We start from the raw sequence: 22445 nt of genomic DNA, 5'->3' as shown, positions 1-22445 counted from the left end.
AACAAAAGTCTTCTTCAAGGGCTCATTTTATTTCTAACTAAATATCCTATTGACCACTACAGCAATCTATTACAATAATCACCCACTGACAATTAAGACAGGCGCCACACATTACACATATGCACACATACTTCTGTATCTCTCTCATGCAAAGGGGCTTCTCTCATGGGAGCTCTCTCCTGCACACACACACCCCAACCTAAAGCTCTGCCTCTCAAACAAACACAAACACACACACAGAATCCAAAGAGCCCAGCTCTTTGCACGCACACACATAGTCTTAGACACACAAACTCAATCCTAACACACACAAATATACATTACATAGAGCACACACACATAGACTTAACGCCCTTATGCACTCACTTTTTCCTGCTCTTCCATCTGACATACACACACACACACTTAGAGCTCTCACATACATTCCTAAAAACATTTAATGCTGCAAAGTCGACTAATTCATATTTTCCTTAATGCATGCTTCTTCCTTTACTCTCATTTAATCTTCTTAATTCTTTTTAACTCTTCTCTTTTTCCTTAAAACACTTCACTTTCCTCTTATTTACCTTTGTATTCTCTATTCTTTTCTGTTTCCTTTTAACCTTAAATTTCTCTTAATCCTTAACTTTAATTAATTAGCACCTTATTAATTGCTAACGAGAGAGGATAATTGCTCATGTCTTACAGTCAACAAAGTTAATAGGCCTATACTAAGTCACTCGCATGGCGCTAATTAACACTCTTACTCGTTAATAATCAAGGCTATTCCACATACTTCAACTTTTTTTTCCCTACTTAAACTTTTTCCTTTTCCATCCCATATTGTCTCTATTTTCACTTTACCCCCCTATTGTGATGTCCATATCACAATAAACCTTGAATTTGGACGGAGCATCATTCCACCGTCCACACCTCACAGCACACACAAGAACGTTGCAGTGCAGCCAAACACCACAGATTACAACACACAGGCTCACGCCCTATCATCATAAAAAATAGAACGCTCACCTGATGTCGTTCTGACAGTGTAGCAGCTACATCAGCATCCCATCCTCGTCGCCATCTGAGGTGTCTTTGTCTTAACGATGAGGTGCCGATTGTGAAATGACGACTCCGTTGACACAGTTTATTTGCAATTAAGAAGTTTATTACAGAATAATAGCAGTGTCGCTCGGACAGCCTGGCTTTGTCCGGAGAGAGCTTGTGTTCGGATCTGCTGCTCTCTGACTCCAATGAAATTTGCTTCTCCTTAAATACTTGAATATCCATACAAAAAACATATGGAATGTATTGGGTGTGTCATTTTCTTAAAACTCAGTAGAGGTTCCCACAGTCCTACTGACAGTTAGGGCCTCTGTGTGATTAATATATTTTCTATAGAATAACAGAAATGTATGCATTTAAAATGGATCCCAGATGTGGGATTGCAACCGAATACACCCCGGCCTCCTTATGGAATGTAGAGGTCTCATGAGAGGCATCCCAGAAGTGTGGGAAACACTTCTACACAATAACCTATATATGAGATTGTTTTAAAAGGAATATTAAAAAGAGATATCTGACCAAATTATTTTATATGAACCTTCCAGACACCTCAATAGTCCACAGAGTAAAAGTGTCAGTATAAGAGTTGTTGTATGTAATGTGGGTTACACTTGATAAAATACAACTTGTTTTGGAGCAATTTGATGAATATTTTAAAAGATATTGAAGTTATTAATATGCTGAATACTTTAAACGCTATAAAATTTATGAATAGAAATCTGTTTTTTATTATGTAATAAAGGGTAAAAGTGTCAGTATAAGAGTTGTAGTATGTAATGTGGGTTACACTTGATAAAATACAACTTGTTTTGGAGCAATTTGTTGAATATTTTAAAAGCTATTAAAGATATTAATATGCTGAATACTTTAAATGCTATTGAAGTTATGAATAAAAATGTTTTTTATGATGTAATGAAGGGTTAAAGTGTCAGTATAAGAGTTGTAGTATGTAATGTGGGTTACACTTGATAAAATACAACTTGTTTTGGAGCAATTTGTTGAATATTTTAAAAGCTATTAAAGATATTAATATGCTGAATACTTTAAATGCTATTAAAGTTATGAATAAAAATCTATTTTTTATTATGTAATAAAAGGGAAAAGTGTCAGTATAAGAAAGTATAAAAAAGTATAAGTTACACTTGATAAAATACAACTTGTTTTGGCGCAATGTGCTATTAATTTTTAAAGCTATTAAAGTTATTAATATGCTGAAAACTTTAAATGCTATTGAAGTTATGAATAAAAATCTGTTTTTATTATGTAATGAATAAAAATCAGTTTTTGCACTGATGATGGACTAGAGAATGAATAACACAAACTGTGCAGCAACAGATCAGCTATTAGTTGCGTCCTCAATCTTATGGACTTGAGAAACGTCATCATTCGCAGCCCAAGTACTGTTCCATTTAAATGTTCACATCTAGCAGAGTACAGCCCAAATAACCAGATGTTGTTCTTGCTCACCCATATTATTAAGAATGCATCACTCTCACTTGTGCCATATTGCTTAAACATTCTAATGTGAGGCACTATAAACTTACCTGTTATGGCTCTGATTGTGAGTCAGCAGCTGGTTTGACTGGTCAGATTAAATCTTTCACTTGGGAAGAGCACTTTTCTTACAGTCTCTTGGTACAACTCTCTTGGCTGCAATATGGTATTAAACTCTATAAATGTTTTTTTTTTTTTTTAAATAGTAGCAGCAACTGAAAAAAGATCTTTAAAAAGAAAAGAAATACTTTTATGGTCACAACATTGAGCCTAAGCAGGAGTTAAAGGGACAGAGTATCGTTATTTTCAAAGATAATGTTATTTTTAAAGATAATCTGTTTATATATATATATATATATATATATATATATATATATATATATATATATATATATATATATATATATATATATATATATATATAGTATTTTGTGATCTCAGCATTAATTTTTATGGTGCACAAAATATTTATTGCTGAAAAACATGACTTACCTTCACTAATGCACTGTCTCAGACAGATGTTCTCTCTCTTTAACTTCTTTATTTTATGCTGCAGTACATCTATTTTGCAAAGTAGCTCAGGTGAACACACCCAGCAAAATTTGATAACAGTCAGGGCTTTAAGCATACAGAGGTGGGCGAGTGAGCACAAAGGCGGATGAATGAATAGATATTGTCAGCACCAGAACTGAAAAAAGCGAGTTGTTCCACAATATATTTTCAACACAACCTATTTTAATAAAAAAGTCAACTAGCACTTACTTCAATTGATTTAGGATATGGGCTACAAAAACAATGACGTTCTGTGAATCTGGTTGTGGAGCAGTGTACTAAATGTCAAACTTGTTGCCACTATTATAAACTTGAATATGGGCGACCAATCCTTTTGTGCTGATGTGAATGAAGGCAAATACACTGAGACTCTCTCTACCTCAGCAGCCCTCCTTGACATGTGGTCATTTTCCTGGAATAAAAAAACCTGTTTTTAATTTCATATTTTAAATCTGTAGTTAACAGAATGCTACAATAACTGAACACAATGGCACAAATGCAGGGTTTTACCTGGGTTGTTGGTGGGCTTAGGTGGTTTAAAGCACACATATAACCTATTATTTGAAAGAAAATTTTGGACCTCCAGTATTTTAAGTGTAACATGCAGGTTAACGTCCACATTTAATTCATGTGTACAGATATGTGTATAAATATGTCATCAAAGGTGAATTGTCTCGTAAGAGATGTTAAAAGCATTTACAAACTTCTCTATGTTCATTTCTAAGTAATATTATCTGTAAACCTAAAATCATTAAAAGTCATGAGTTTATTATAGTGCAGTTCAGCACAATAACAGCACTATAAACTAAGCAATTGCACCAGTCTTAACAAGTATAACTAAGTATTTAAAATGCACAGTGAGAAGGTTAATGTTAACGTTTAGCTAACGTCCCAAGTTACTCATTAGAAAACATTTCATGCTGATACCTGGGTTGTTTTCGACTTTCTACAATGACCACTTATATATATATAATTTTTCCTAATATGCGTCTAAAGAATATCACACACATACCTTACCTTTAAAATTTTGTTTTAAAAAAAGTTCAAAAAACGTTCATATAACATTACACATCGAACAGTATATTTATCAAGGTCACGTGACACGTTTATAAAACGTTCTATTAACGTTATTGTGAGAACGTTTGCTCGTAACATTAGAACTGGGAACGTTCCCTGTTAGCTCGGAATAAACGTATATATATGAGACGTTTTTCAGTCATTTTAAGTCGTCAATAAACGTATATATGAGACGTTTTCAGTCATTTTAATTCGTCAATAAACGCATATATGAGACCTTTTTCAGTCATTTGGTCACAGGAGAAGAATTGCAGAAATCCTCAAAATCTTTGCCATAATATGAATGTCCCTTAAAAATGTTTTAATGCATTGGAGGGACTTAAAATTGTGACCGAACCAAAGAATTGAAGGTTAAGAGACTAGCTTAAGGTTTCAAAAGAGATAATTCGTTCGTGGTGGGGCTTGAACCAGTTACCTTCTGTTTACTAGTCCAGTATGCTACCATTGTACGTACTACAACAGCCAACATCTTTCAAACATGTGACATTTCTTAGAAATCCAAAATGTGCCTAACCCAAAATGGTCAATCAGACCGCCACATGCTGAAGCATAATTCATCACAATGCAGAATTGATTTCCTTTGCTCAAAAGGTTAATGGTAGTGATTTATGTCACTTCAACTAACACATGGCCTTGTGCATGATATCCTGTGTGGCTACTCGACCACAGAAACCCAAAAAATCTCTACAAATAGTTCTAGATATTGAGTCTGGAAACTATGTTGAGTTAGTTCTAGATCTCATCTAGGGTTTTAAACAAATTACAATGAAGTTGGTTTTTAGAAACATGTCTCAACTTTCACAGAAATAAGGTTTGTTTTTAATCCGTTGTTGTTAAGCGGGCATGTTTTAGAAAGCCTGTGGGTCTCTTTTGGTTTCACCCTGTAAAATGTAATAAAAAGATAAACAGGTAACACATATAAACCCTTCTAAAACATGTTTTGCACATACAAATATATTTAAAAAAAAAATAAGAATCTGAGACCAGAACGTTTTCTCTCCAGTTTGCTTTAATAGCTGTTTAATAGCATTTCGAGGATCAGAAAGTATTTTCAGGGCAGGACGACTGTGTGGATTTGATGCAACAAAATTAAATAAATAACGTCAATGAAGCACCTCAGTATGGATCATGGATGTAAATGCGTGTGAACTACATTCAGCAAAACTCTTTCCTTCAAGCACATGCGTCCTAAAGGCGCTCATCATTAAAAAAAAAAACATTCACAGTTCAGCAAAAGAAAACGCATGAACTATGCCACAGCAGAACCCTTTTCCCTTTTAAAACATTTTTGAGATCTCGGTGCACTCTTAGCATCCCAGAATGCAATGCAATCAAACTTCCTGTGGGTCTAATCACACTCAGTCCACAGTAATAAAAATCACTGAGAGCCCAAAAATTAAAACACCCGAACATCAGCAGAGCCACAGTAAAACTCATAATTTATACTAAAATCAGAACCTACAGAGCTGTTCAGTTGGCTGCTCTTCACTGAAGTCAGAAAGTAAACCAAATCAGCTTCAATCACTGAACCAGAGCGCCATCTACAGTTCAAACAGAACAACCACACAAACAAGCAACACAAATACAATCTTCATTGCATTTCAAACACAAAATAAAAACTAATTCTACAAAAGAAAGGGATTTGGGCATGGAGGGAAAATGTGCATGGAGAGATGTGTGCAAGTCTCCCCACAGTGCATCAGAGGGTGAAACTTCACATGCTGGACGAAGGGCTCAAAAAGGGGAGAGTCGCTACTTCTTCCAGACAGTATAAAATACCCACCTGTATCCACATGTTAAGGAAAAGCTTTAACAGATGTCGAACACAAGACATGATACTGGACTTATGTAAAGGATACAGCTCCATGTAGGAGGGAACACACACCACTTCTTTGGAGAAGTCCACCTTGCATGAAAGCCTTCCCAGCAGCTCCTCATACTCAGTAAGTGCCTCAGTCAGATTCACACAATTCCCCTGCAGAAAGAAAAAACATTATATAAGACCAGGGTACACACACATGTTTAAGCTGGCTTCTGAAAAACCCTTTACCTGAGTGAAGTACTTCCCAGTAGGACGTAAAACATTGATTGACAGGTCAAGAATAAGCCTCAGGAACTCCCATGTTGACTCTGCAAATATAATGAAAAAATTATTTAATGAGCAGTTTAAGCATAAGTTACATAAGACACATTTACATAATTTACATATTTATAAATATACACAAGACATATCTGATGTTCTTACCTTTCTAATTTTTTTAAGTATTAGAGAACAAGTACTATGTGTACTGACATTTTCCATGAACAGCAGAGGGTAATGACGCATGTACAAAACAAGTGTGTCCAAAATGGAATTAAACTTTTAAAGAAAGTCACTTTGCAGCGTGTAAATGTTTTAATTTATTTCAATAATTAAATTTTGCTTTAGTAAATGAAAAAACATAGCTGGGCCTAAATGGTGCACTACCTGAGTATGTCATACCTAGATTTATAACAAGGTACTAAATCAAACACTCAAATTGTGCACTACTAATGTGCTAGCCGCTGAGAGCTTAAGCTATTGAACCTGATTAACCATGCTTGAGGGAGGGTTGCTGATTAGATTCCTTGTTCACTGCAGCCACTGGTCAATGTGTCAACACAAGGTATGGGTGATTCATGGAGGGCACAACATAACTCTCTGTACATGATCAAAGACATGATTGGTTGTGTCGAATAGAGAGTGACAAGTGATATATCTGGGTAATTGGATACAGCAGATTGTAAGAAAAAGGGAAAATGTATAAATAGAATAAAAAAGACAAAGGATGACTGTCATGTTCGATGACAAGATTTTTTTTAACACTTCTCAGTGCCTTGACAGAAGACAGAAGACAACTAAAACACTCATGGACATAAATTCATACCCTCCTCTGGTGCTGTAGAAATCGGGACTGCTGTTAGGTCGTTAATGACAAAATCAAACATCCTTCCCTCTTCTACAAACTTCTTCAGAACTGGAACACAGTCCTGCACAAGCACCTGAAAACAAGAACAAGAAAAAAAGATGCAAAGTGGTAATAAAACGTTGAACTTTTTCTCAATAAATGTTAGCTAATCAACACATATAGACAGTTAGTCTTGAAGCAACGCGATCAGCTTCCACCAACCAATTACAAGCTCTCTCATTAGCAAAGCCAAGCAGCTTCTATTCAGCTTCTGTCCACATCACTTGTTACTTGCCACACATCCTGTTTAACTTCTTAATTCTTGTAAAATAAGTAAAACCACAAATCTGTGCTGTTTGCTTACTTCATAACAGTCACCCTTTAAGTTATCCAAGACGTTTCCACACGTCTTCCTCATGTGTTTCCGACATCCGTCAATCACCAGCTGATCGATGTGCACAAAGTCATTAAGGAAATGAACCACACTGCATCTGTTCAATGCACTTTACATCGATTTATCATTCAATGAAATAAGTAGAATATATTTGTTATTTGTCTCATTGTACTGTATTTACTATAGGGTGATCAGGTGGCACAGCAGTAAAGTACACTAGACCAATTGGGTGTCTGCATTGACATGATTGCCCCCTTAAACATAGCAGTGCATTCTGGTGCCACTTCTTCTGTCCAATTAGGATACCTAGGTAGGTGCTTTCTATGTTATACAAGAGTACGGATGAGCACTTAAACTGGCCTCTAACTACACAGCCCTATACAAAAACAGGATCGACAATGTGTGTCGTGACACATTCACTTCATCACCAGTATCAAAATGAACTAGGGCTGCAACTATCGATTATTTTTGTAATCGAGTATTCTATTGATTATTCCAGCGATTAATCGAGTAATCGGATAAGAAATACTTTTGCTTTAATAAAGAGCAAAAATAAATACATAATACGTAAGATTAAATACGACATGTCTCTTGAAACAAACTATATATTTTTATTATTTGCATACAGGACAGTTTAAAGGGTTTATTATGTATTATGAAAACATTTGGGTTTCCAGATTTACATCTGGATCTGATACACAGTTCAGAAGATAGCACCTTTTGTCGAAACCCACCCATTTTTCTTGTGAGCGTAGACAATCAGAGCTATTTATTGTTTAAATAATCAGTGTAACAGGACACACCTGGGCAACAAAACACACCTGACAGTCACCTGTTCCAATACTTTTGCTCACAAGAAAAATGGGTGGGTTCAGACAAAAGGTGCTATCTTCTGAACTGTGTATCAGATCCAGATGTAAATACCTGGAAATAAAAGCTGAAATGTTGAACTTTTGTCTCATAATCATCTTTTAATGTCAAACCCAAATGTTTTCAGTCTACAGCAAAAATGAAGGGATTGGCCTCACTGTTCCAATACTTTTGGAGGGGACTGTATATATATATATACTATATATATATATATATATATATATATATATATATATATATATATATATATATATATACAGTGTATCACAAAAGTGAGTACACCCCTCACATTTCTGCAGATATTTAAGTATATCTTTTCATGGGACAACACTGACAAAATGACACTTTGACACAATGAAAAGTAGTCTGTGTGCAGCTTATATAACAGTGTAAATTTATTCTTCCCTCAAAATAACTCAATATACAGCCATTAATGTCTAAACCACCGGCAACAAAAGTGAGTACACCCCTAAGAGACTACACCCCTAAATGTCCAAATTGAGCACTGCTTGTCATTTTCCCTCCAAAATGTCATGTGATTTGTTAGTGTTACTAGGTCTCAGGTGTGCATAGGGAGCAGTTGTGTTCAATTTAGTAGTACAGCTCTCACACTCTCTCATACTGGTCACTGAAAGTTCCAACATGGCACCTCATGGCAAAGAACTCTCTGAGGATCTTAAAAGACGAATTGTTGCGCTACATGAAGATGGCCAAGGCTACAAGAAGATTGCCAACACCCTGAAACTGAGCTGCAGCACAGTGGCCAAGATCATCCAGCGTTTTAAAAGAGCAGGGTCCACTCAGAACAGACCTCGCGTTGGTCGTCCAAAGAAGCCGAGTGCACGTGCTCAGCGTCACATCCAACTGCTGTCTTTGAAAGATAGGTGCAGGAGTGCTGTCAGCATTGCTGCAGAGATTGAAAAGGTGGGGGGTCAGCCTGTCAGTGCTCAGACCATACGCCGCACACTACATCAAATTGGTCTGCATGGCTGTCACCACAGAAGGAAGCCTCTTCTGAAATCTCTACACAAGAAAGCCCGCAAACAGTTTGCTGAAGACATGTCAACAAAGGACATGGATTACTGGAACCATGTCCTATGGTCTGATGAGACCAAGATTAATTTGTTTGGTTCAGATGGTCTCAAGCATGTGTGGCGGCAATCAGGTGAGGAGTACAAAGATAAGTGTGTCATGCCTACAGTCAAGCATGGTGGTGGGAATGCCATGGTCTGGGGCTGCATGAGTGCAGCAGGTGTTGGGGAGTTACATTTCATTGAGGGACACATGAACTCCAATATGTACTGTGAAATACTGAAGCAGAGCATGATCCCCTCCCTCCGGAAACTGGGTCGCAGGGCAGTGTTCCAGCATGATAATGACCCCAAACACACCTCTAAGACGACCACTGCTTTATTGAAGAGGCTGAGGGTAAAGGTGATGGACTGGCCAAGCATGTCTCCAGACCTAAACCCAATAGAACATCTTTGGGGCATCCTCAAGCGGAAGGTGGAGGAGCGCAAAGTCTCGAATATCCACCAGCTCCGTGATGTCGTCATGGAGGAGTGGAAAAGCATTCCAGTGGCAACCTGTGAAGCTCTGGTAAACTCCATGCCCAGGAGAGTTAAGGCAGTTCTGGGAAATAATGGTGGCCACACAAAATATTGACACTTCAGGAACTTTCACTAAGGGGTGTACTCACTTTTGTTGCCGGTGGTTTAGACATTAATGGCTGTATATTGAGTTATTTTGAGGGAAGAAAAAATTTACACTGTTATATAAGCTGCACACAGACTACTTTTCATTGTGTCAAAGTGTCATTTTGTCAGTGTTGTCCCATGAAAAGATATACTGAAATATCTGCAGAAATGTGAGGGGTGTACTCACTTTTGTGATACACTGTATATATATATACAGTGTATCACAAAAGTGAGTACACCCCTCACATTTCTGCAAATATTTCATTATATCTTTTCATGGGACAACACTATAGACATGAAACTTGGATATAACTTAGAGTAGTCAGTGTACAGCTTGTATAGCAGTGTAGATTTACTGTCTTCTGAAAATAACTCAACACACAGCCATTAATGTCTAAATAGCTGGCAACATAAGTGAGTACACCCCACAGTGAACATGTCCAAATTGTCCCCATATGTGTCGTTGTCCCTCCCTGGTGTCATGTGTCAAGGTCCCAGGTGTAAATGGGGAGCAGGGCTGTTAAATTTGGTGTTTTGGGTACAATTCTCTCAAACTGGCCACTGGATATTCAACATGGCACCTCATGGCAAAGAACTCTCTGAGGATGTGAGAAATAGAATTGTTGCTCTCCACAAAGATGGCCTGGGCTATAAGAAGATTGCTAACACCCTGAAACTGAGCTACAGCATGGTGGCCAAGGTCATACAGCGGTTTTCCAGGACAGGTTCCACTCGGAACAGGCTTCGCCAGGGTCGACCAAAGAAGTTGAGTCCACGTGTTCGGCGTCATATCCAGAGGTTGGCTTTAAAAAATAGACACATGAGTGCTGCCAGCATTGCTGCAGAGGTTGAAGACGTGGGAGGTCAGCCTGTCAGTGCTCAGACCATACGCCGTACACTGCATCAACTCGGTCTGCATGGTCGTCATCCCAGAAGGAAGCTGACGCACAAGAAAGCCAGCAAACAGTTTGCTGAAGACAAGCAGTCCAAGAACATGGATTACTGGAATGCCCTGTGGTCTGACGAGACCAAGATAAACTTGTTTGGCTCAGATGGTGTCCAGCATGTGTGGCGGCGCCCTGGTGAGAAGTACCAAGACAACTGTATCTTGCCTACAGTCAAGCATGGTGGTGGTAGCATCATGGTCTTGGGCTGCATGAGTGTTGCTGGCACTGGGGAGCTGCAGTTCATTGAGGGAAACATGAATTCCAACATGTACTGTGACATTCTGAAACAGAGCATGATCCCCTCCCTTCGAAAACTGGGCCTCATGGCAGTTTTCCAACAGGATAACGACCCCAAACACAACCTCCAAGATGACAACTGCCTTGCTGAGGAAGCTGAAGGTAAAGGTGATGGACTAAACCCAATTGAGCACCTGTGGCGCATCCTCAAGTGGAAGGTGGAGGAGTTCAAGGTGTCTAACATCCACCAGCTCCGTGATGTCATCATGGAGGAGTGGAAGAGGATTCCAGTAGCAACCTGTGCAGCTCTGGTGAATTCCATGCCCAGGAGGGTTAAGGCAGTGCTGGATAATAATGGTGGTCACACAAAATATTGACACTTTGTGCACAATTTGGACATGTTCACTGTGGGGTGTACTCACTTATGTTGCCAGCCATTTAGACATTAATGGCTGTGTGTTGAGTTATTTTCAGAAGACAGTAAATCTACACTGCTATACAAGCTGTACACTGACTACTCTTAGTTATATCCAAGTTTCATGTCTATAGTGTTGTCCCATGAAAAGATATAATGAAATATTTGCAGAAATGTGAGGGGTGTACTCACTTTTGTGATACACTGTATATATATATATATATATATATATATATATATATATATATATATATATATATATATATATATATATATATATATATACAGTGTATCACAAAAGTGAGTACACCCCTCACATTTCTGCAGATATTTAAGTATATCTTTTCATGGGACAACACTGACAAAATGACACTTTGACACAATGAAAAGTAGTCTGTGTGCAGCTTATATAACAGTGTAAATTTATTCTTCCCTCAAAATAACTCAATATACAGCCATTAATGTCTAAACCACCGGCAACAAAAGTGAGTACACCCCTAAGTGAAAGTTCCTGAAGTGTCAATATTTTGTGTGGCCACCATTATTTCTTAGAACTGCCTTAACTCTCCTGGGCATGGAGTTTACCAGAGCTTCACAGGTTGCCACTGGAATGCTTTTCCACTCCTCCATGACGACATCACGGAGCTGGCGGATATTCGAGACTTTGCGCTCCTCCACCTTCCGCTTGAGGATGCCCCAAAGATGTTCTATTGGGTTTAGGTCTGGAGACATGCTTGGCCAGTCCATCACCTTTACCCTCAGCCTCTTCAATAAAGCAGTGGTTGTCTTAGAGGTGTGTTTGGGGTCATTATCATGCTGGAACACTGCCCTGCGACCCAGTTTCCGGAGGGAGGGGATCATGCTCTGCTTCAGTATTTCCCAGTACATATTGGAGTTCGTGTGTCCCTCAATGAAATGTAACTCCCCAACACCTGCTGCACTCATGCAGCCCCAGACCATGGCATTCCCACCACCATGCTTGACTGTAGGCATGACACACTTATCTTTGTACTCCTCACCTGATTGCCGCCACACATGCTTGAGACCATCTGAACCAAACAAATTAATCTTGGTCTCATCAGACCAGAGGACATGGTTCCAGTAATCCATGTCCTTTGTTGACATGTCTTCAGCAAACTGTTTGTGGGCTTTCTTGTGTAGAGACTTCAGAAGAGGCTTCCTTCTGGGGTGACAGCCATGCAGACCAATTTGATGTAGTGTGCGGCGTATGGTCTGAGCACTGACAGGCTGACCCCCCACCTTTTCAATCTCTGCAGCAATGCTGACAGCACTCCTGCGCCTATCTTTCAAAGACAGCAGTTGGATGTGACGCTGAGCACGTGCACTCAGCTTCTTTGGACGACAAACGCGAGGTCTGTTCTGAGTGGACCCTGCTCTTTTAAAACGCTGGATGATCTTGGCCACTGTGCTGCAGCTCAGTTTCAGGGTGTTGGCATCTTCTTGTAGCCTTGGCCATCTTCATGTAGCGCAACAATTCGTCTTTTAAGATCCTCAGAGAGTTCTTTGCCATGAGGTGCCATGTTGGAACTTTCAGTGACCAGTATGAGAGAGTGTGAGAGCTGTACTACTAAATTGAACACACCTGCTCCCTATGCACACCTGAGACCTAGTAACACTAACAAATCACATGACATTTTGGAGGGAAAATGACAAGCAGTGCTCAATTTGGACATTTAGGGGTGTAGTCTCTTAGGGGTGTACTCACTTTTGTTGCCGGTGGTTTAGACATTAATGGCTGTATATTGAGTTATTTTGAGAGAAGAATAAATTTACACTGTTATATAAGCTGCACACAGACTACTTTTCATTGTGTCAAAGTGTCATTTTGTCAGTGTTGTCCCATGAAAAGATATACTTAAATATCTGCAGAAATGTGAGGGGTGTACTCACTTTTGTGATACACTGTATATATATATATATATATATAATAAACAACAATACATAAACATTGCCTCTAATTTGTGCAACTGATCTCAAACTTTCAGTCGTTTTCTCTGTTCCTCTCTGCTCATCCCGCTATATTCTCTCTCTCTTTCCATTTTACAGTCCGCGCTATCAAATCTCGGCTCAGTTTCAAATCGCTACTACATACTGAACAGTACGAGTGTGTACAAACAGGTGAAAAGTACCCGGATTAAGTCCTGTTAGGTACTGTTTAATTGAGAGTTTTGGGACGCAGCCCTGGGGCTTCCTCGCGTCACCTGAACACAGCGTAAACGCGTTGTGAAAGTGAAAGTCCGTGCGGAACACCGTGAGCTAGGTATCGGTGTATGGAATAAACGATTCCTCGATGCGAAAAATTTGAATCGATCATTTTTAGTAATCGAATTACTCGAGGAATCGTTTCAGCCCTAAAATGAACACATTTGAGAACACAAATGAGACACAGTAGCTCTTCTGTTCGTTCAAATAAGATGCCATATTCTTGGCTGCCCAGCAACAAAGCATGACTTATCCCTCCACAAACCACTGTCAGCAGGTACCCACCATAACTGCCTGTAAGCACCTCTTGTTTTCGAAGATCTGACCATATCTGTCACCTGACCATGACAATTTAGTCATTATTAAAGTCACTCAGGTTTTTACGCTGCCCATATCATGGAATGTGAAACGCACAATTGTTAAAATAGGCATTGCCGTGCACATTTTGGGGGTGGTCCTAACAGACTGGCATTTGTGTAGTATTTGGTCACATGTGAACTAAAGAGAAAAACAAACTAAACTCCACTAACAGGGATTGTTGAGGTGGTCAAATTAAAATGCTCCATTAATGCAAGATGCGCAAAATTAATCAATTTCTCTAAAGCTAAAAATAAAGCATGGTTGAATTAAATTGGAAATGGAATTGAAGGATATTTCCAACATGGTAATCATCTTTGGTTTGAGCTTTACTGCTTCACAGAGAATCCCTCCATCTCCTCCACCTAGGATCAGAACCTCCTTCCCAGCATAATGCTCCCTGCCGCTGCCCATAATGGCCTGCGTGTATGGCAAATCGCTTTCTGCCAAATCTGAAAAAGTCAAAGAAACAGTTCAGCTAAAAAACGTACACATTGCTATCAAAACCAAGTTAATGCAGAGTGTTACCAGAATCATACACAATATACACAATGCTTAGGAACATTGACTCTGAGGTCATTTCGAGGTGTATGGGAAAACTGTGGGGTTGAGGTAGTGTTAAAATATTCAAACATTTACACAGGATGAGTTTTATGAAAAACAAACACAACAAAACTTACTAACGTCTCCGTTGAGAATGAGGATGTTACCAAACTGAAGTGAGTGCAGGATTTTGATGTTTTGATAAGCAGAATCTTTCTCATACACAACTTCATCAATGTCATACTCAACCAATCTGCCATCAGCTGTAGGCCAGTAGCGGTCCACTTCAGCCCCTCGGCTCAGTGCAGGAAGCCTAACAACAACATAGATTGTCTAATTAATGAAATTCATTTAAGAAAAGATTGGGACACTTGAGTAGCACATAATTAATGAAATTCATTTAAGAAAAGATTGGGACACTTGAGTAGCACATAATCTAACATGCTAGAAATGTTAGTTAATGGGGACAAATCCTTAAAAAAGTACAAACGCTGGAATTCTCACCTTTTGACCCTTTGGATAGTTCCATGCAAGAGAGTCCGTAGTTTATTTTCCAGTGCATTCAGTAGCTACAAAGATAGAATAGATTACCCACAGCCCATTAAGAACTGTGTTTGAGTATCTATGTATATAGTGTATATGTGTGTGTGACTGATCATTGGCAGCTGTGTTTGCGGATGGCAGTGTGTGTCTCTCCGCATGCAGTGCTGCACTAATATTAAACTGCTGGAGATATCAGTGTGTGTTATGGGAATGTGTGGACTGGTCACTTACATTGTCCACTTGAGCTAAATCGTCCTCTTTACGACACTGCAGGTCGAAAGTCACCAGACCATCAGAGTGCAGTCTCAGGACGGCAAACCTGTTTGAGCAAAAAAAGACAAAAGAAAAAATGTGCTTATTATAGGAAGAGAGATCAACAGAGATAGTAAAAAAACATTTCTCTGCCAATCTTCCTTATTGTTAATTACCAACACAAACAAAGAATACCATGAGCAGGCAAAGAGTTAATGTTAAAAATAGTTATATTGACAAACATTATTTAGATATATAAATACTAAGCCTATGAGAATGTAAACATCTAAATACCAAAGACTGGTAAAAACACCGTCCCTACTGGAGACCATAAAGATGAACATCTATGGCATTAAACAAATGCCTTTATGCAATGCGACTTACAACAGTGCAAGCAATTAAAGGTTAAGAGCCTGGCTCAGGGGTCCAACAGTGGCCACTTGGTTGTGACAGGGCTTGAACCAGTAACATTCTTATGTCCTTATGTAAAGCACTTGCTATTGCCACTGTGTATGAAAGGTGCTACACAAATAAACTTGCCTTGCCTTCTGATTATAAGTCCAGTACTTTAACCACTGAGCAAGGTTGAACAGGTAGGTCGTACTGAATCTGAGAACACAGTGATATATTGCACCAACATTGCATCTAAACACAACACACTCATTAATCGATGGCACTGTAACTGTGCCAGCTACCTTCAGATGCTGACTCAAGCCTTTTACTGGTCCTGAGAAAAAGCACTATAACCATTACTGCTAGGCAATAGACATACTAAGCACTTGCAAGACAGTGACGATATCCAGCTTCATGTCAGTCTAAAACAACATATTGTCATGTGTGTTCACAACAAGTCACAAGCTAAAGCTGAATATACAAAGCCACTAAATCTCAACCCATTGTTGTCCAGAGGATGCACTTAATCACCCAGTCAATGGTCAATGCAGAGAGGGTCTAAAAATAACCTAATGTTTTTAAGTAGGGAGTATAGGGGGTGGGGGAGTGTGTGCCCTTAGGCATAGATGTACTATGTCCATCTCTGGTCACTAGTTTTAGTATTGTGGCAAGCCTTAGTGGAATGGCTTAAAGTATTTCAAACAGGGCCATGAAATGAAAAATCAAACAACTGGTCAGTTACATTTACCAATCATGATAAAATATATTCTAGATAAATACACTGCCAAGATGTATACAAAAATGTGCCTATTTTAACCATTTTAAAGTCTGTGTTGAATAATAAATTGTTTACTTGGTTTTTACCTGCCCAGGACAGTAACATTACTTAAAGCATTATTAAAGCATCTCTACAATTTACCTTCAGTAAAAAACGCCAAATAACAGTAAAATAAAATATGTTTATTTATATACCCAACATGCAGATTTTAAAATGCCTTTATACATCTTCCTAAGTTCAATAGCTGTTCTGCAACATTACTTACAGTGTTTTTGCCCCCTTTCCAATTTACTCTAATTTTTCATGTCACACTTACATGCTTTAGCTCAAAGATAATCACAAAATGCTTTTTAAAATAATGCTTTCATTTATTTTAAAAAAATTTGATCAACCCTGCTGTTTAGCTACTATCAACCAGTTAACCAAATTCAGTGACAACTGGGTATAATTTCACTAACCACACCTGGGCACAATTTACTGCCAGATCTGTTGAATGTAAACATCACTTACATGTAACCTGTCTGACAATGTACTGCAGGCTAAAGCTGCTTTCTTCTGGAGCTGCTTTAATTCCACAGGAGCTGAACAACTTGTCATAACTGATGGAACCATGAATTCTGCTCTATCAGAAAATCCTGAAGGAGAATGTCTGCCCATCAGTTTGTGATTAAAAGCTTAAGTGCAGTTGGGTTATGCGACAGGACGATGATCCGAAGCACACAAGAACAAAGGTCGATTGTACAGCTGAGATTTGAACTTAAAAGTTTGATATCGTAGCAGTGCTGGGCATTAGAATAATACTATAATAGCTTAATAATGACACATTGGTCGGGTTTCTCCAGCTTTTTTTTTCAAACGTAACATAGGTGGTTTTTTAAGCTTTGACATTACACATGCTACCTGATGATGTTGATGCTACCTACCTGCCATTCTTGCCAATAAAAGTGGCCAAGTATCCATGTCCCTCTGTATCATGGACAGTCTCTGTCATTTCCTGCTCTTGAAATATAGACTGCAGGCCACGCACAGTTGCAGAACAGTCAGCTGGAACAAGAGATGAACAGATGGAGACAAAGTAATCAGCTATTCTGTTCTCCAACCTCTTAAGATTTCTCTAGAGAGAGCATTAGTGCTGCTGACCCCGGTAAGAAAATCAGCCTTCAGTCGGACCTAATACAGGCTAAATCCTCATCATTACCTTACATACACACAAACATTGGGTATTCATTTCTTTATCTTCACTACCTGCTGGTCATATTTGCAGTGGGCCCAGAGTCACTGGGAAACACTAGACGCAAAAGGGCATTATAAGGGTTTTTGGGGGATAGGAAGATGGGTAACAGTGCATGGAAAAGAGAAACAAACATTTACATATTACAGCATTTAGCAGATGCTTTTATCTTAAGCACTCAATCCAAGCAATTTTTACTAGTTTTTATTACTAGTCCAGTATCTTAACCACTGAAACACCAAAAACCGACGTAACTAAACCCTGTAGCAGTGCTGCATCCACACTACACAACTCTGATGTGCATTACAAACATTTTTTTTCTGTCCTATACTTTACTACTTTATTTTTTTAGGTTTGTATTTGTATGACCCTATGAAAAACACTGGTAAAAGATAAGGTAGTTTGCTGCACAACTCCACCCTGACTACACCCTGTAAGGGTCATACTCACATTTGCATAAGAAGCAAATAAGGCTGACGCAAAATTAACTCAAAAAGCTTTCTCTCTTAGGATTAACTAGGAAATAAAACTGCTCCCTTAGCTGTGTATGGACATTATTATTTAATCTTCATGTAATGATTGATAGCATTATTAATTTAGAAATCTTAATGTATACCTGTCAAGTGCAATGCATAATACATCTGACTGGATCAAAAGATTCCAGAGTCAACACATTGTTTTACTTTTTGTTTTAGAAATGGTCGGGATAATGTACGTTTTTTTATTTTTATTACTGTTATTAGTAGTAGTAGAATATTTGGTAAACATGCTAGATGGCAGAACTAAAATAATTAAAGAAAGAATTAAAGAAATTATAGGAAAAACAATATTGGTGCCCCCTGTCATCTCAAATGACATTATAGAAATTTCTTTACTACCAGATTAATAATCCAAGTTATTTTATGTATATTTTGTTATATTTTTAGAAAATCCACAATAAACAAAGGCATTCACTTTATCAGCTAAAGGTATATGGACTCCCCTAATTATTACTTAAGTACTTCAGGTGTTTCAGCCAGACCCATTGTTAACAGGTGTATAAAATCAATTATAAGCTTTCAACCTTGTGGCAACAGTTTGGGGAAAACACTCTCCAGTTCCAGCAAGACTGGGGCAGTGGTAGCCTAGTGGGTAGAGCTTTGGGCTACCAACTGAAAGGTTGAACATTCAAATCCCAGCTCTACCATGCAGCCACTGTTGGGCCCTTGAGCAAGGCCCTTAACCCTCTCTGCTCCAGGGGCGCCGTACGATGGCTTTCAAACAAGCTGGGATACGCGAAGAAGAATTTCGTTGTACTGTACATCTGTATATGTAATATGACAAATAAAGGCATTCTATTCTATTCTAAACACCTTTAGAAAAATCTGGAACAGCAGGTGTATACCTGACCTCACAAATAACATATTGGGCACAAATTTCCACAGACAGACTCCATATTAATGCCAATGGTTTTAAATGTGATGTCCAACAAGCTTAAATTTAGGTGTTTACATACTTTTGTTCTTATATTGTATGTGTATCTGAAGCATCTCTAAAATGGTTTAACTGTAATTTGATCAAGCTGATGAATTTTAAACTATTTGACATTATTTTTACACTATAGCAAAAATAATAATGCATTTTATTTTGTTAAGACATGTTTAATTTTACTAATACAAAGCTGGCTCGTGAGGTTCAATTGTACGGAATACTGTTATATACATGCATTATATGCTGCATAAACAAAACATAAAAAAATCTATTAATAAATTTCTATATTGAAAAAAAATCTAATAAAAACCAGTACAAACAGTCTTTCTCACATTATTATAAAACTCGATAAAGGTCAACTGTATGGAACACCGTAATGTTGCTAATACACATAACCTGACCCTAGCACTATTTATAGTACTATTATAAATTAAAACATATATATATATATGAAGATTTAGATATTGTCCGGACATATCTCAAATCACTAAGCTTACTTTGATAGCCAAACTCAAAAATGTAAGTTAATAAATAAGCCATTTATGTTTCGACGGCGTGTATGCAGTGTGCTAGCCTGCTTTGTATGTGTATGTGTGCCCGTGTCAGATGAAAGTAAGGTTAGCATAACATTAGCGCGCACTGTAACCCCAGAAAGTCAAGCTAACGGCAGGGTAAATGCAAAAAAGACATTCTTACTACTACAAAGAGCAAACTAAATTCTGTTATTTGTAACCCTAATTTGTGTCAAAACTCGAACTCGCTATTTCGATGGTTCCGTTCCACCTTAAACGGTGCAGCAGCACTTTGCTGGCGCCTGTAGATGGCGCATGCGCCAGCAAAGGGCTGCGGCACCGTTTAAGGTGGAATGGACAACTCACCTCGAGTGTGTGTTAGCCGTTAGCCAGACAATAAAGCCGGGCATAATAAGAAAGAAAACGACAGAGCTCCGCTGGCACAGCCGCGTACCTGGTGCAAAGAGCTTGAAGTCGAGGGTGTAATGTCGCACTGCCATGTCGGGACGAAGCCGTCTGCCATGCCGGGAGAAGGCGGCCGGGTGTAGCGGGGGTGACAGCGAGCAGAAGGCGTATCTGCAATGTGCAGCGGGGACGGTAGCTCTCCGTATACTGCGGGACAGAAAGGGGGCGGGGATGGACATCATGCATAAGTAAAACCTATGGGGGTAGGTAGTGCAAAATATCATCTTGTGTCGCGTATTTTACAAACACACCAGTTTTGCTGACATTAATCGGGGTCGCGGTGGGACCGGGACGAGTGGAATGTTTTGAGGGAGGATGGAACCCTGGTTACTGGAGTTGTGCGTCACTATTAGCACCTGTTGCTGCACAACCATGCTCTCCAGAGCTCCAATTTACACACGTTTACTACTAATTATACACAGAGCTAATGCAAAAATATGGAAAATATTATGGGAGATGTATTGACTTTCATATTGCCAAAAGTATTCACACACATATAAACTTGAGTGACATCCCATTCTCAATCCATAGTGTTTAATATGATGTCAGCCCACCCTTTGCAGCTATAACAGCTTCAACTCTTCTGGGAAGGCTTTCCACAAGGTTTAGGAGTGTGTTTATGGGAATTTTTGACCATTCTTCCAGAAGCGCATTCGTGAGTTTAGACACTGATGTTGGACGAGAAGGCCTGGATCGCAGTCTTCGCTCTAATTTATCCCAAAGGTGTTCTATCGGGTTGAGGTCAGGATTCTGTGCAGGCCAGCCAAGTTCTTCCACACCAAACTCGCTCATCCATGTCTTTATAGACCTTGCTTTGTGCACTGGTGCGGAGTCATGTTGGAACTGGAAGGGGTCATTTCCAAACTGTTCCCACAAAGTTGGGAGCATGAAATTGTCCAAAATCTCTTGGTATGCTGAAGCATTAAGAGTTCCTTTCACTGGAACTAAGGGGCCCGAGCCCGTTCTCCTGGCAACCGCCAAACCCAGACTCGTCCATCGGATTGCCAGACGGAGAAGCTTGATTCGTCACTCCAGAGAACACGTCTCCACTGCTCTAGAGTCCAGTGGTGGCGTGCTTTACACCACTGCATCCGATGCTTTGCATTGCGCTTGGTGATGTAGGGCTTGGATGCAGCTGCTCGACCATGGAAACCCATTCCATGAAGCTCTCTACACACCGTTCTTGAGCTAATCTGAAGGCCACATGAAGTTTGGAGGTCTGTAGCGATTGACTTTGCAGAAAGTTGGCGACCTGACCCCGCTCTGTCATTTTACGTGGCTACCACTTTGTGGCTGAGTTGCTGTCGTTCCCAATCGCTTCCACTTTGTTATACTGTGGAATATTTTGTAGCGAGGAAATTTTACGACTGGACTTGTTGCACAGGTGGCATTCTATCACGGTACCACGCTGGAATTCATTGAGCTCCTGAGAGCAACCCATTCTTTCACTAATGTTTGTAGAAGCAGTCTGCATGCCTAGGTGCTTGGTTTTATACGCCTGTGGCCATGTAAGAAATTGGAACACATGGATTTAATGATTTGGATGGGTGAGTGAATACTTTTGGTAATATAGTGTACATATACAGTAAAGATGCTTCCAAAAATTCTGAACTAAATTATTAACAATAAGGAATATACAATAAGCAATAAACAACTCGTCATGTTTTTTTTTTCTTCTTTATATGCATATTTGCCCCAATTTTTCTCCCAATCTAGTCGAAATCCAATTGTAATTCGCCTCTACTGCCGCAGACTTCCAGTCCTAACTAACACAATCCCTCTCTGACCGCTTCTTTTACCTGCACCAGGCGGGTTCATACAGGGATCTGTCTCACATACAGAGTCACGCACTGATCTACATTATCCCCCATCTTTGTGCAGGCACCATCGATAAACCTGCAGAGGTCGTAATTGCAGCAGTTTAGAGAAATTCTCTCTGTCCCCCACTCCCCCAGACAAACCAATTATTTTCTGTATAGCCGATATCACAATCACGTTTGTACACATTAAATAAAACTCCTGGA

The 22445-nt window shown here is 39.1% G+C and overlaps 1 protein-coding gene across 3 annotated transcripts; it reads right to left on the bottom strand.

The window, feature by feature from the left end:
• Positions 1-5158: 5158 nt before the first annotated feature.
• On the bottom strand, positions 5159-20687 carry sms (spermine synthase). Of its 3 annotated transcripts, XM_063011194.1 has the most exons (12): positions 20673-20687; positions 20411-20568; positions 17667-17787; positions 15552-15639; positions 15282-15346; positions 14915-15090; positions 14532-14686; positions 7459-7548; positions 7074-7188; positions 6218-6297; positions 6027-6142; positions 5159-5950 (listed from the first exon to the last, which is right to left on the bottom strand). In XM_063011194.1, the coding sequence occupies exons 2-12, from the start codon at positions 20454-20456 to the stop codon at positions 5920-5922; spliced, it is 1083 nt and encodes a 360-aa protein (XP_062867264.1). In that variant the 5' UTR covers positions 20457-20568; positions 20673-20687; the 3' UTR covers positions 5159-5919. The 3 variants fall into 3 exon arrangements, with proteins under 3 accessions (XP_062867264.1, XP_062867266.1, XP_062867265.1); XM_063011196.1 differs by lacking the exons at positions 20411-20568; positions 20673-20687 and adding an exon at positions 20141-20224; XM_063011195.1 differs by lacking the exons at positions 20411-20568; positions 20673-20687 and adding an exon at positions 19942-20043.
• Between the last annotated feature and the right edge of the window lie 1758 nt (positions 20688-22445).

The sequence above is a fragment of the Trichomycterus rosablanca genome, chromosome 16 (assembly GCF_030014385.1).
Source record: "Trichomycterus rosablanca isolate fTriRos1 chromosome 16, fTriRos1.hap1, whole genome shotgun sequence".
Classification (NCBI taxonomy): domain Eukaryota; kingdom Metazoa; phylum Chordata; class Actinopteri; order Siluriformes; family Trichomycteridae; genus Trichomycterus; species Trichomycterus rosablanca.
Note: the sequence above shows the minus strand (reverse complement) of the source record. Positions and strands in the feature narration are given on the sequence as shown.